This window comes from Osmerus eperlanus, chromosome 15 (assembly GCF_963692335.1).
Source record: "Osmerus eperlanus chromosome 15, fOsmEpe2.1, whole genome shotgun sequence".
In the NCBI taxonomy this organism is placed as follows: domain Eukaryota; kingdom Metazoa; phylum Chordata; class Actinopteri; order Osmeriformes; family Osmeridae; genus Osmerus; species Osmerus eperlanus.
The window spans coordinates 3310347-3323313 of NC_085032.1; the positions used below are offsets into that span (position 1 = coordinate 3310347).

At 45.8% G+C, this 12967-nt stretch overlaps 2 protein-coding genes across 2 annotated transcripts in view; one reads left to right on the forward strand and one right to left on the reverse strand.

Moving 5' to 3' along the window:
* Positions 1–8: 8 nt before the first annotated feature.
* Positions 9–5169, forward strand: LOC134035124 (gamma-soluble NSF attachment protein-like). Its single transcript, XM_062479977.1, has 12 exons — positions 9–143; positions 351–418; positions 1217–1301; positions 1425–1442; positions 1864–1894; positions 2143–2252; positions 3330–3396; positions 3567–3637; positions 3718–3796; positions 3941–4020; positions 4167–4296; positions 4449–5169. Exons 1-12 carry the CDS (start codon positions 88–90, stop codon positions 4578–4580), a joined length of 927 nt encoding a protein of 308 aa, XP_062335961.1. The 5' UTR covers positions 9–87; the 3' UTR covers positions 4581–5169.
* Positions 5169–12967, reverse strand: part of LOC134035123 (piezo-type mechanosensitive ion channel component 2-like) — a 113644-nt gene continuing 105845 nt past the window's right edge. The window contains 14 exon segments of the mRNA XM_062479976.1: positions 5169–5900; positions 6060–6270; positions 6554–6633; positions 6715–6831; positions 7343–7512; positions 7695–7787; positions 8176–8364; positions 8581–8728; positions 8852–9010; positions 9092–9306; positions 9420–9567; positions 9679–9811; positions 9922–10171; positions 10328–10510. Coding sequence (XP_062335960.1) covers positions 5648–5900; positions 6060–6270; positions 6554–6633; positions 6715–6831; positions 7343–7512; positions 7695–7787; positions 8176–8364; positions 8581–8728; positions 8852–9010; positions 9092–9306; positions 9420–9567; positions 9679–9811; positions 9922–10171; positions 10328–10510 — 2349 coding nt within the window. The 3' untranslated portion in view covers positions 5169–5647.

Genomic DNA, 12967 nt, shown 5'->3' on the forward strand with positions numbered 1-12967 from the left:
CTATCTAGTCAGCAGCAAACAAAGCCTGAATGTCCTGTAGACTACTGCGACTCCAAGTTAGTTATAGTGTTGCAGGAACACAATCTTATGGCTGCCCAGAAGATCAACGAGGCGCACGACTACATAGCGAAGGCTGAGAAATAGTAAGGAACCATGCCTAGCTTGCTAGCTTTCTGTTAGCACAATTACATTACCCAGTTTCATTCTGAAAGATGGGCTGCCTACTTTTTCTACACAGAATACTGTCCGTCGGTTGCTACAGTCTCTGATTTCGCCACTGTATATGTAGGCAACTATGTTGCTAACCTCTGTATGTCTGCCTGCCTATCTATCTGATTATCTGTTTACAGTTTAAAGACCAGTTTTATGAAGTGGAAACCTGACTATGACAGCGCTGCGTCAGAATACTCCAAAGCGGGTATGGTAGCATACCTAGCTACTGTGCTATGCAGCTGGTTCTGCTGTGACTACACTAGCATAGAGCTGGCTGGTTCTGTGATTAGTATACACTAGAATACAGCTGTCTCTGCTGTGACCAGTATACACTAGTATACAGCTGGTTCTGCTGTGACTAGTATACACTAGCATACAGCTGGATGGTTCTATGACTAGTATACACTAGCATACAGCTGGCTCTGCTGTGACTAGTATACACTAGCAAGGGTGTAGTTTCTGGGGGGGATGGGAGGAGTTAACCCAAACAGACAGCAATGTTTGAATATTATTAATGTTGTGTTATGTTACTTCAACCCCCCAATGTTCAAACCAAATCTACGCACTTGTACCTTAGCATACAGCTGGCTGGTTCTGCTGTGACTAGTATACACTAGCATACAGTTGGTTCTGCTGTGACTAGTAAACACTAGCATACAGCTGGTTCTGCTGTGACTAGTATACACTAGCAAGGGTGTAGTTTCTGGGGGGGATGGGAGGAGTTAACCCAAACAGACAGCAATGTTTGAATATTATTAATGTTGTGTTATGTTACTTCAACCCCCCAATGTTCAAACCAAATCTACGCACATGTACACTAGCATACAGCTGGCTGGTTCTGCTGTGACTAGTATAAACTAGCATACAGTTGGTTCTGCTGTGACTAGTAAACACTAGAATACAGCTGGTTCTGCTGTGACTAGTATACACTAGTATAGTGTTTTAGAGTCTGTGTTGGTATCCAGATGTGTCTGTGTAGTTTATCTCCTTCCCCTCTCTCCAGCCGTTGCCTTCAAGAACGCCAAAATGTTGGAGGAGGCCAAGGAGGCGTACCTGCAGGAGGCAGAGGCCCACACCAACAACAACACGTATCCTACCGACAACCCTGACCCTTGCCTCTAATCTTGACCCCTGACCCTAGCCTCTATTCCTGACCCTAGCCTCTAGAGATCAGATCAAACTGTGAAACAGTCCTTGACTCTGAGTTGCAGTCTTTTCCACGCTGCCAAGTGAGTATCTTCCTCTTTAGATCAACATGCTGATGATAGCTGTGCTGGTGAAGATAGCATAGCTGCTGGTCTGATGAGGTTGGCATAGCTGCTGTGCTAGTGAAGCTAGCGTAGCTGCTGTGCTGAGGAAACTAGCATAGCTTCTGTGCTGAGGAAACTAGCATAGCTGCTGTGCTGAGGAAGCTAGCCTTGCTGCTGTGCTAATGAAGCTAGCGTAGCTGCTGTGTTAATGAAGTTAGCTGCTGTGCTGAGGAAGCTAGTGTATCTGTTGTGCTAGTGAAGCTAGCGTAGCTGCTGTGTTAATGAAGTTAGCCGCTGTGCTGAGGAAGCTAGTGTATCTGTTGTGCTAGTGAACGAGCTTAGCTGCTGTGCTAGTGAAACTAGTGTAGCTGCTGGGATGATGTTGTGTGTCTATTTCCAGAGCCTTGGAGCAAGCTGGCATGATGCTGAAGGTACGTCTGTCTGCTGCCTAGGCAGATTCTGCTTGAAACTGCTACCTTTATTCTGAGATTCATTGCTGCTACTGTGTGTATTGTTTGTTTTCTGTAATTGTGCACACGGTGTTACCTGAAGGATTGAATTTCCTTCCGGATCAATAAAGTAATATGAATTTAATTGAAGTTTGATCAACTGTCCCGAGTTAACTAGAATGTTCTGGTTATCATTCCTATTTTGAGAAGTGTGTCTGTGTGTGTCTTAGGACATGCAGCGGCTACCTGAGGCTGTCCAGTACATCGAGCGTGCCAGTGTCATGTATGTGGAGAATGGCACACCTGACACAGCAGCACTGGCTCTGGATCGAGCTGGGAAGTATGTACAGTAGAGCATTGCTAGTAGACCATAGTAGTATCGTTAAACTGAATTGTGTGAATTATAAAGTCATGTTTATTGAACTGCAGCAACACAACCATTACACCAGCATGACACAATCTTTGACACACAAACATCAGACAATGACACAAAACCATCTGGCCATGGATCAGAAGTAATGCATGGCCAAACAGCAACACAAGTTCTGATCTCCATACAGCTCCATCCAACATAACACTAAGACAATTCCATACAACTCCATCTAGCATTCTAGAACGGATTTGGAGAATCCAGTAGACACCAGCACTACCAAGTAGACGGCCCTGGACTGAAGAACATCCTTCAGCAGACCATTTTATAGCACACAGTTCTCAAAAATCATTGGTCCATTCACAATGGACTTCTGATCAGAAAACAGTCATACAATGCCTCAGGCTCCTTCCCCTCATCAGCACATTCCGAAAACACATTATCACGTGTTGAATCTATTGATCCCCCCAGACTTGTGACTCCAAGCTTCCTCCTTAAGTCAAAACTACTCTCCTTAAGGCCAAACATCCTCAATCACAAGACCTTGGAAAATGCCCATCCCTAAGAGTCTATTGCCCGGCAAGGGTACCCTCAGATTAGCCATCTGGACTAACATCCTTAACCACCTCTTGACCTATCTCTTTTCCTGCAAGCTGTAAGTTTGTCACAGGATGTTTGTTATCAATGAACACAGAAGCCTTAAAAATCAAATCATACTAAAACCTAATTAATTTTACATACAGCCTAAAATTCTATTACAGTAGATCACACAAGACTAGACTGCCATTTTATTTTTATGAGCGATATCTGCCGTGTTACTCTGTCCAGTTTTCTCCCTCTCATTCTAAACCGTGACCAATGCCAGTCTCTCATCTCTGCAGAACCCATAAATGCGTTTTTTGAGGAATAACCCCCCCCCCGGCAAACACCACACTACCCTACCCCCCCCCCTCCCCGTCGGAAAACCCCTTCCACCTTAACTAACACATTTTCTACGGGAAACCCTGAATAGAAATACACAACTGCTAAAATAGTTTCCTGTCTCAGGTTGATAGAGCCCCAGGACCTGGACAAGGCTGTGGACCTCTATCAGAAAGCTGCTTCTGTGTTTGAGGTACACTGAGGACACCATGGCTGTCACATGGTGAAACAAGGACTTCATATTGCTCGCACTGCTTCTTTACGTGCTATGCTACAGTGCTGTGGTCCAACTGATAAATAGATAGATGGGTTGATAGACATGGCTAGCTGTGTGAAGTTGTGTGACTAGCTGTGTGTCTGCAGAATGAGGACCGCCTGCGCCAGGCAGTGGAGATGCTGGGGAAGGCATCACGACTGCTGGTCCGACAGCAAAAGTATGTCTGTCTCCTGTTAATCTGTCATCACAACCTCTCAACTTGTTCCTGTAATAGCTGATGGTGTGTGTCTGTCTCAGGTTGGATGAAGCAGCAGTCTCTATCCAGAAAGAGAAGAGCATGTACAGAGAGATAGAGAACTACCCCACCTGCTTCAAGGTACAGACATAGCGCTCCTGTCCAAACCCTGATTAGGTTCAGAGGACAGATCACTCAGTGGGTGTTAAGTTGTCCAATGTCTGCCTCTCTCTTCTCCCTCCCACTCCAATTTTTTTCTGCCTTTTTGGTCTCTTTCTCTTCCAGAAAACCATTGCCCAAGTGCTAGTTCATCTCCACAGGAATGACTTTGTAGCAGCAGACAAGTGTGTGAGAGAGAGCTACAGGTAATCATGTCTACACCCACCCACTACAAAGACACAGTGATGCTGTTTTATGGACCCCTACACACTGTATCAAGAGACAAGAATGGGCCCACAGTGTGTGTGTGTGTGTGTGTGTGTGTGGGGGGGGGTGCGGTGTGTGTGTGTAGCCTGCCAGGGTTTAGTGGGAGTGAGGACTGCATAGCGTTGGAGCAGCTGCTGCAGGGATATGACCAGCAGGACGAGGACCAGGTCAACAGGGTCTGCACCTCCCCCCTCTTCAAGTACATGGACAATGACGTAAGGATGTGTGTGTCTGTGCGTGTGTCCAAGTACATACATAGAAGTGGTCTGTGTGTGTGTGTTGAATTAACTTCTTAGTAAATGCTACATTCATTTTGTGTGACACTTTTAATGTCTCCCACACCCGAACCCTTTGTCTGCTCCCCCAGTACGCCAAGCTGTCTCTCAGCCTGCGGGTTCCAGGAGGGGGGAAGAAGACCAATGCTGGGAGGTCAGAGGTCACGGCCGTGCAGACTGGGTCTGGGGAAGAGGAGGATGAGTATGCTGGCGGGCTATGTTAGCCCCTCCCACAGGACAAAACACTTCCTGCTTCCTTTCTGGGGCTGGGTGGCTTCGTGATGTGAGGACATTTGAGCATGTCTAGAGGGTTATAATCTCACCAGCTGTATCTCGGGTTACGCAGCACCAGAATCACGGTGCCATGAGCATGGCAGTGTTTGACAATAAAGTAACCCGGTGGCCTGTCATCTTTTAGTGAATCAACATGGTCTGCCGCTGCCTTGCATACATGTAAATGTACAGTTATCTGTATCTGAAATGTAATCATGTTTCCGATTTCTAATGATGCTGTGTAAATTCATTTTTTTTTGCCTTAATGAATCTGTGTTCTGTTAAGTCTGACTGATTGTGTAACATAAGCAGGAATATGAAGGGTGGTTGCCTGTCTCTGCTGCCTTGTCTAGTGTTTTCTTTTTCCTATTCTATATTCTTTCTGCATGTTGACTTTTAAGGGAGCATGTAGTCTGTGAGAAGGGGGGAAGGGAGGGGGTATGGAGGGTCTATATTACCTGGAGGGGGGGGGTCAGGGCATGCCTACTGAACTGTGTCGATGTGTCTGTGTCTCTTCAGTAAACCCAAATGGATGAAGTAGTCATGTTTCAGACATGTTTATTCTCAGATGAACCACATGTACACCTTTAACACAACACCAGTCTGGATGGTACACACTACAGGCACACACAGTAGATTTGGTCTATGCATAGGTGGAGACGATCACATTATGAATGACCTTGACACACGAAACAAGCACAGGGGAGAAGGGAGAAAGGAGGAAGAGCAGGAAGTGGGGACGAGGTGATTAGAAGAGAAACCACATCATTTGGCTTCACTGTCACCTCTGACCTCACTTCTCTCCTGGCCAAATAGGATATTGCACAACCCAGGGTTTGTGCTTTTAATGGAGCACAGCCAGTTAGGGAACAGCAGATCACAACCTCATATCCAGACCATATGACAGGCAGATCCACAATGTGAACATGTCTTCCAGTCCTTGTCTGACTGAGCTTCTACAAACTATCTACCAGGCTCCAAAATTGTAAGTTCCTGAGAAGATCTCTGGGTGGCAGTGTCACTTGTTCTTCTCCCTGGTCCACTTGATCATGGTCTCTGGTGAGCGGTAGAGGAAGATGAGCTTGGCGTAGAGCTCCTCCTCCAGCTCCAGCTCCCCAGTCTCACGGACCAGGAAGATGTCTGTGCACAGCTTCAGGATGCGGTCCACACACTGCAGCTCCTCAAACATGATGGAGTGGGAGATCCCGCTAAAGAACTCTCGCACAAACTTCCCAATGACGAGAACCACAGAGGCATATAGACCCATGATGCTGCAGAGCGGAAGAAAAGATGAGCACTGGCATGCAAAACATACTGTCATGGTTAATGAGTCCAGGTTATAGATCACATGTGTTCTGGTACATATAGACAGTGTACACTAGTGTTATGACGATTGTAGACAGTATGATTTATGTTGATGGTATATTCACCCGTATCCTGCCAGGAAGCCCAGACTGGGAGGGCTCACTTTGTCACTGAAGACGTAGAGCTGTAGCCCCGCCCCCCTCTTTCCTCCAGAGGCTCCGCCCCTCATCTTGATCTTGCTGGCTGCTGGTTGGTCGACAATCCACCACTCCTGGATCTCTCCACTGCCATTGGTGGTCCGCTCCAAGGCTAGCAGGATGTTCTTATAGCCCTCCTCTGGTGGGACATTTGTTTATGCACTCCTACAATTCATTTATTCATACTTTGGAAATGGAGGCTGTTAGCATGTTTGCCAGTTAGCAATACAAAAAAGTTTAGCAAGCATTAAAAAACTCTGTAAGAAAATCTCTTTGCTGTTTGAGGTTTAACAATAATTAGATAAAGGATTGTTTTGCTCATTTTGCAGGGGTAGGCTACTGTCCTATTGGAACACATTAGTAATGCTAGCTAAAATAGGAACAACGTCAAATCTAGAGCTATATGGAGGTTTAAGGGTTACCTTTATAGAGCTGTTCTATGGGTTTAGCGTTGGAGTCACTGGGAGCTCTGATGAAGCAGGGAAACACCTGCTCTATCACCCTGGAGACCAGACAACAACACTGCACTTAATTACTGGTGGGAGTGTGTGAATTATGTATGTGTGTGCGCTTGTGTGCTTACACAGCCTGGCTGCGTGTTCCGTTCAGCAGGTCTATGAGTTCCTGCCGCGTTGTCATGTCCAGATACGTAACATGTTTATCTGTGGCAACCTCAGCTTTTGCTCCAAGACTCAGGTTCCTGATGGAGAAAAAAAGAGAATCTTCCCGTACTATGCTGTAGTCACGATGGCACAGTGTATTATTGCCTCACAGAAAGAAGGTCCTGGGTTTGACTGGGGAGTCTGTGTGGAGTTTCCCCACAAGGCATGAAGAACCCAAATCCAATGTGCAGAACAAATCACTCTTCTGCCCATGTCCATGGCCACAACATGTGAGCACTTGGACTTGGTCCCTGGTTGCCTTGATGTGGCTGATTACTGCTCCTGGCTGTCCCGGGAGGAGTTTCTCACAACATGAGGAGAAAATGCAGGAAAAATGTACCCTGCTGGACCCTTCTGCATGTGTGTGTGTGTTCTCAGTGTCGCTGCTTCTTGCACGCACATGTGTGTGCCACTACTGCATGATAAAAACCACAGTACTCCATTATACTAGTATGGTTAACAGTGCTATGGTAGTATTCCAGTGGCAGTACTATGCTAGAAGTATGGTAGTACTATGGCAGTTTTGTAGTGCTACTACAAATACTGTACCTCTGTATTGTCCAGGACATGGTGACAGGAAACTGCTCCTCGTAGCTTAGCACATCCATGAGGTTGTTCCTGCTGGGGGGACTGATGGTCCAGAGAGAGTTGCTGCTTCCCTCCAGTTCCGCCACCGTCAGGTCTTCAGAGGTGTACGCCTCCAGGAACTGCATGGCGCTCTGGAGCAGAGATCAGGGGTTAGACATGCCAGCGAGAGTTGGGGGGCAGCTAGGGCTTGTTAACATGCTGTACACACAAGCCACGTATGGTTACATTCTTGCACTCCCTCCAAGTGTGTGTGTGCAGGTGTGCAGGTCTGTGTGTAAAAGCCTGACTGACTGCTGTATACTAAGGGACTCACAGGAATGTAGTTGTAGGAGTTCATGAAGTCAGAAAAGTCTGCTGCTGAGACTTCCTTCAGCTGGTTCTGCTGAGCACTCATGGTGAAGATTGGCTGGAGGGGGAGGTGGAGGGGGAGGGGGGGAGGTGGAGGAGGTTGGGAGGAGTAACTGTCAGAAAAGTTGAAGATGTAACCTTTTATTCTGTATAAAATGATACTGTGTTTAGCCTTGTGTGTAGCGAGAGGCCACCCCCAAATGAACTATGGGCAATGACCAGGCTTAGGTAAACGGTTATTTGAGCACGTTATTTAGTTAGGCTAAGCAGGGCCACTTCAAGACGCACACACGCAGACACACACTCACACACACAAGATCTGACAGTAACCAATTCAACCAAGTTCTAAAGAGTAACTTACAGTAACTATTACTTGTTACATCTTATTATCATACAAATAGTGCATTCTTTTTATAATCTGATGAAAGCCCCCCTCCCCCTGCTACCTGGAAGCCCCCCAGGGTGATGGTTACAGACACGTCCAGGGGCTTGTTGACCACGCCGGCCACAGACTTGACCAGTGACATGAAGAGCAGTGGAAACCAGACGATGCAGATGAGCAGCAAGACGATCATGCCGCCCATGCCGTACTTCACCACCACCTTCTTCTTCTGGCCGCGGGGCTGGGGGTAGCGCTGCAGGCATGGGAACATGCCATTAGAAACACTCTGATTCCACATTACACTTGGAATTAAGAAAATGAAACACTTGGAATTAAGAAAATGAAGAAAAGAAAATCCTACTACTACCACCGTTATCAGTAATTCTCCTGCTCCTCCTCGGTTCTACCAGGAGAACATCTGTTCCCTGTTCCTCCTCTTACCAGGAGCCGCTGTTCTCTGCCAGCTCACCTTCTCTGATTCCCTCCAGCATTTGAGGACAAAGATGTGTGCGTAGATGTCCTCAACACAGATCCAGCTGGACAGGCTGAGAGTTGTATCAGTCCAGACCCAGTCCATCACCGCTCGCAGCTCAGTCAGGAAGGGAACCAAGCGGAACCTGACAGAACCAGGACAGCAGGTTAGAAACTACAGGCAGAACCCTGTCATCCCGCAGCAACAACACCATCACCAGAGATGAGCCTTGGACTAGGACCAAGCTGAGCTGGTTTAACATGCTTACCCTTGAAACAGGAAGAGGTTGAGGTAGTTGTAACTCTTGGTCAGGAAGTTTCCCAGGACACGGGTGGGGTAGCCACAGCGGATCTGATAGGCAGACAGGCCAAAGTAGATACACTTGACGAAGTACCACAGCTGAGCCACAGTGTTCTGGCTGAAACGCCTGGGAAAGGGGTCGAGGGTCAAAGATTAAGATTCAGACTGGGTCAGGGTGAGTTAGTAACTACTACCATCAGACATGTACCTCTCAGTGACCCCCGGCAGGATGAAGAACATCCAGAAGTGGATGCCAAACACCAAGATGACCTGGAAGATGACCTTCCCCATCACTGTCTTCCTCAGGTACAGGGCCCGGTCCACCACCATGGTGCCAAACTGGATCAACACCATCACAAGGAACGCTTCTGGAACCTGGTCTTCCGACAAGGACGAAGTGATGTCGGCTGCTGCTGAGTGCTTCTGTGGGTGTCACATGATGTGGTTAGATAGGAAAGAATGCTGCCATGAATTCTGTCATTATTCTTTGATTGAGGCAAAGTGTATCAATAAAGTTGTGCTGCATTGAAACTCACCCCAAAGGCCCAAAAGCCAAATACAATGATTATGAAATCAACTGTGTCAGCAAGGAACATGAGAACGTAGACATCAGTGACAGCGCTGTACTCTGGGTGGATCAGACTGTAGAAGAACTGGCGAATAGGAACGTAGAACTGAAGCGTCCTGGAGAGAGGATGCAGACATGTTTTATATGTCACCATACTGTGAATGGATGGAAGATGGATGGATGATGAATAAATAGATAGATAAATGGATAGATGGAAAAATAGATACCTATTGACAGTGAAGCTTTTGGCTCTTATCAGTTGCTCTTGTAGTTTTTCCAGAATCATCTCTTTCTTGCTGCGTCGTTGGACACACCCCATACTGCCTCCCTTCCTCAGGCTGCCACGAGAACTTACACTACCTGTGTCCACACACACACATGCATCACATATGCATTACACACAGATACAGACACAGATCAGAGCTACTTTTTTGACAGCGGGCATCAGAGAGGGGGCAGCAGAGGCTCACCTCTGGAGTGAGCGGAGCGCTGGGAGATGGAGCTCTTGCGGTAGAGCGGCGTGGAGGTTGAGTGGGAGTGTTTGGAGAAGCGTCGGAGCACAGTCTCCTGGGAGGAGGGGCGGGAGGGGCTCGCTGGAGGATGCTTCTCTTCTCTGGCCTTGCTCCGACCCTTCTTCTCTGAGTTGTTATGGCGACGTTTGGCAGGTCTGATCCCTGCCACCCCTCCTCTGGAGTCATCCTCATCCCACAGGCCATGGCACTAATGGCAACACCACCATCATCATCAACAACACCAACAACAACACCACCATCATCATCAACAACAACAACACCATCATCAACCACAATATCAACATCCTTCACATCATCATCAACAGCAGCAGCAGGAGGGAAGTTAGGAGGTTAGGAGTGTTACCTTGAGGATGGAGCGATGAAAGAAGAGTGCCAGCAGTTGAATGAGGTCATAGTGGACATAGCCCTCTTTTTTCTCTACACCGATGATGTTGGGTGGGTGGAAGGGCTTGGTCCGGTCCAGCTCCATATTTTGATTGAATGGGAAAAACCCAAATTGGAAAAAGTACTTTATCACTATGGTAACCTGTGAAAGAGATTGTACATGAATCAATTAATATTCAACATAATCAACAGTTTTACCACAGCACAACATGTTTGTCTAATATGACTATCTAATATGACTTTATATAATGAGGTGTGTGGTAGTCTGTGTATGAGGTGTGTGGTACAAGCTATGCAGTAGCTGTGTACAGAAGTGTATTTACAGGTGTGTGTAGTTCAAGTATGTGCAGTCTTTCCCACACATAAACTAAGTTGTGGCGGTGCGCCACAGAATCAAAACCGGCCGCCACATATTGCGTTTCGTTATTCTTTTAAACATTTTGTTTACGCTATTTAAAACACACAGCGTATTCGTTCAGCTGCATTTCCTTTCCCTTAGGTGGTGGGCCGAGCCCGCGTATTAGTGATGTGTCGTTCGTGAACGATTCGTTCATTTTGAACGAATCCTTACAAGGACTCGGGAGTAACGAGTCCTCTCAAAGAGTGATTCGTTCATTTTCTCGTGGCCGCGCATCGGGACTGTTGCATAGGCTCGTCCAAGTAAACAGAAATGATTCGTTCATTTCCCGACTCGGTCTTCGGGTACGAGTCTTTGGATCATTTTTCACGTGACCTGCATAGGCTCTGTACTGGTAGCTAGAGGAAACAAACGATTCGTTCATTTCCCGACTCGGTCTTTCTACGAGTCTTTGGATCATTTTTCACGTGACCTGCATAGGCTCTGTACTGGTAGATAGAGGAAACAAACGATTCGTTCATTTCCCGACTCGGTCTTTCTACGAGTGTTTGGATCTTTTTTCACGTGACCTGCATAGGCTCTGTACTGGTAGCTAGAGGAAAAAAACGATTCGTTCATTTCCCGACTCGGTCTTTCTACGAGTCTTTGGATCACTTTTCACGTTTCCCGCATTGTATTTTTTAGTAGAGGAAACAGTTTCCTCATTCCCCTTCACGTTCCTGCTGTTTTAGTAAGACGTGAATGATATTCGCCCAAGTTATCATACTGACTGGTTTTGTTATTTTCACTTTACATTTACACTTACAGTTTAGTGCAGTGTAATTGGTTGCCGTGATAATTAAATGCTAGTGTGATAATAAATGACCCAATCATACAAACTGTCATGATACATTATTTTAATGCAGGAATTTCTTTCAAAATAGTATCTGCTGGTGCACATGTCACGCACTAACCTACATGTGAACATGATACGTGTTTGCAGTGGACGGATATCCCCCCCCCCGTTGAAATGAACGAATGACTCGAAAAAAGATTTGTTCATTTTACTGAACGAGATTCAAAGAACCGAATCAGTAAAATGATCCGAACTTCCCATCACTACCGCGTATCTGCTTAAGTTTTTTAAATGACCTGTCCCCGTCGATGGAGGAGCTGGATTTTTGATATTATCAACGTCGTTTTTTTCTTAAAACATTTTCGTTTGTTGGCACATCCAATTCTTGCATTTTTTCTGTAGCTTAGTTCAAAGTTAGCAACTTTATCAGGCAATCGTCTCAACTACCTAACTCTCCAACCAACCAGAACTCGTGTATCATCTTGTTAGCTAATCGAATAGTTCGTAACAGGATCAGCTGATAGTAAAAACAACCTAGGTGACCATGCGTCAAGTAGCTAGCCTAGTAAGCCTTCAAGTCTCGGCACCACAATGGTAGCTCGGTGAGCTTTAATTAAATACTGGCTTTCTGTGTCTGTCTTTAATATACCTTATATATTATATTATATACTTGTGCAGAGATGTCAATATGTATTGATAAGTGTTACTGATGTGGTATACATACTCTTGACCAATTATAATTACGTATTACATTGATTCATGTCATTATTATATGTTTAGGCAACACACACATAAAACAATACTGTACATTTATTTGAACAATGATCTGCTCATTTCATTATCACCTAACTGTTAACTTGCTCTGATGACTAATAGCAGCGCAATAATATAACAAATATGCTTGTTTAAGTGGAATGTTGCAATGTTTCTTTAGAGAATAGCTGAATTAGCCATTTGTTTTACTCTTTTCCATACATTTGAAGCCCAGTCGACCACTGACAATATACCGGTTCACCAAAATGCGTCACATGTGAATGTTTACTTCCTACTTTACTCGCCTTGAATATCGGGGTATACGATTGTTGGATTTTAAGAAGGTGTCATGTATATGAGCTCTTATTGGATGCGGACCATAGTTGTCCGGAAAACATGCCTGTGTCGATAAAGAAACAAAATGTTTGTTCCTTGAGAAAATGTGCAAGAACTGGACATGCCAACACATTTTTTAAGGGTTGTAGAAAAGTTTTAAAGCGATACAGAAAAATCCAGCTCCTCCATCACCAGGGATCGTTCAAATGCACGATTTTGAGCTTCGGCCCACCAACTACCTGCTCTCCCTCTGTCTCTCGGTCACTCACGCAATTTATTGATAAGATTTTAACGATTCTGACTCCTTATCAATTCCT

Coding starts and splice junctions, on each gene's coding strand:
- LOC134035124 (XM_062479977.1), top strand. CDS start 88: ATGGCTGCCCAGAAGATCAACGAGGCGCACGACTACATAGCGAAGGCT. Junction 144..350: donor ATAGCGAAGGCTGAGAAATA/GTAAGGAACCAT, acceptor ATCTGTTTACAG/TTTAAAGACCAGTTTTATGA. Junction 3,797..3,940: donor ACTACCCCACCTGCTTCAAG/GTACAGACATAG, acceptor TTTCTCTTCCAG/AAAACCATTGCCCAAGTGCT.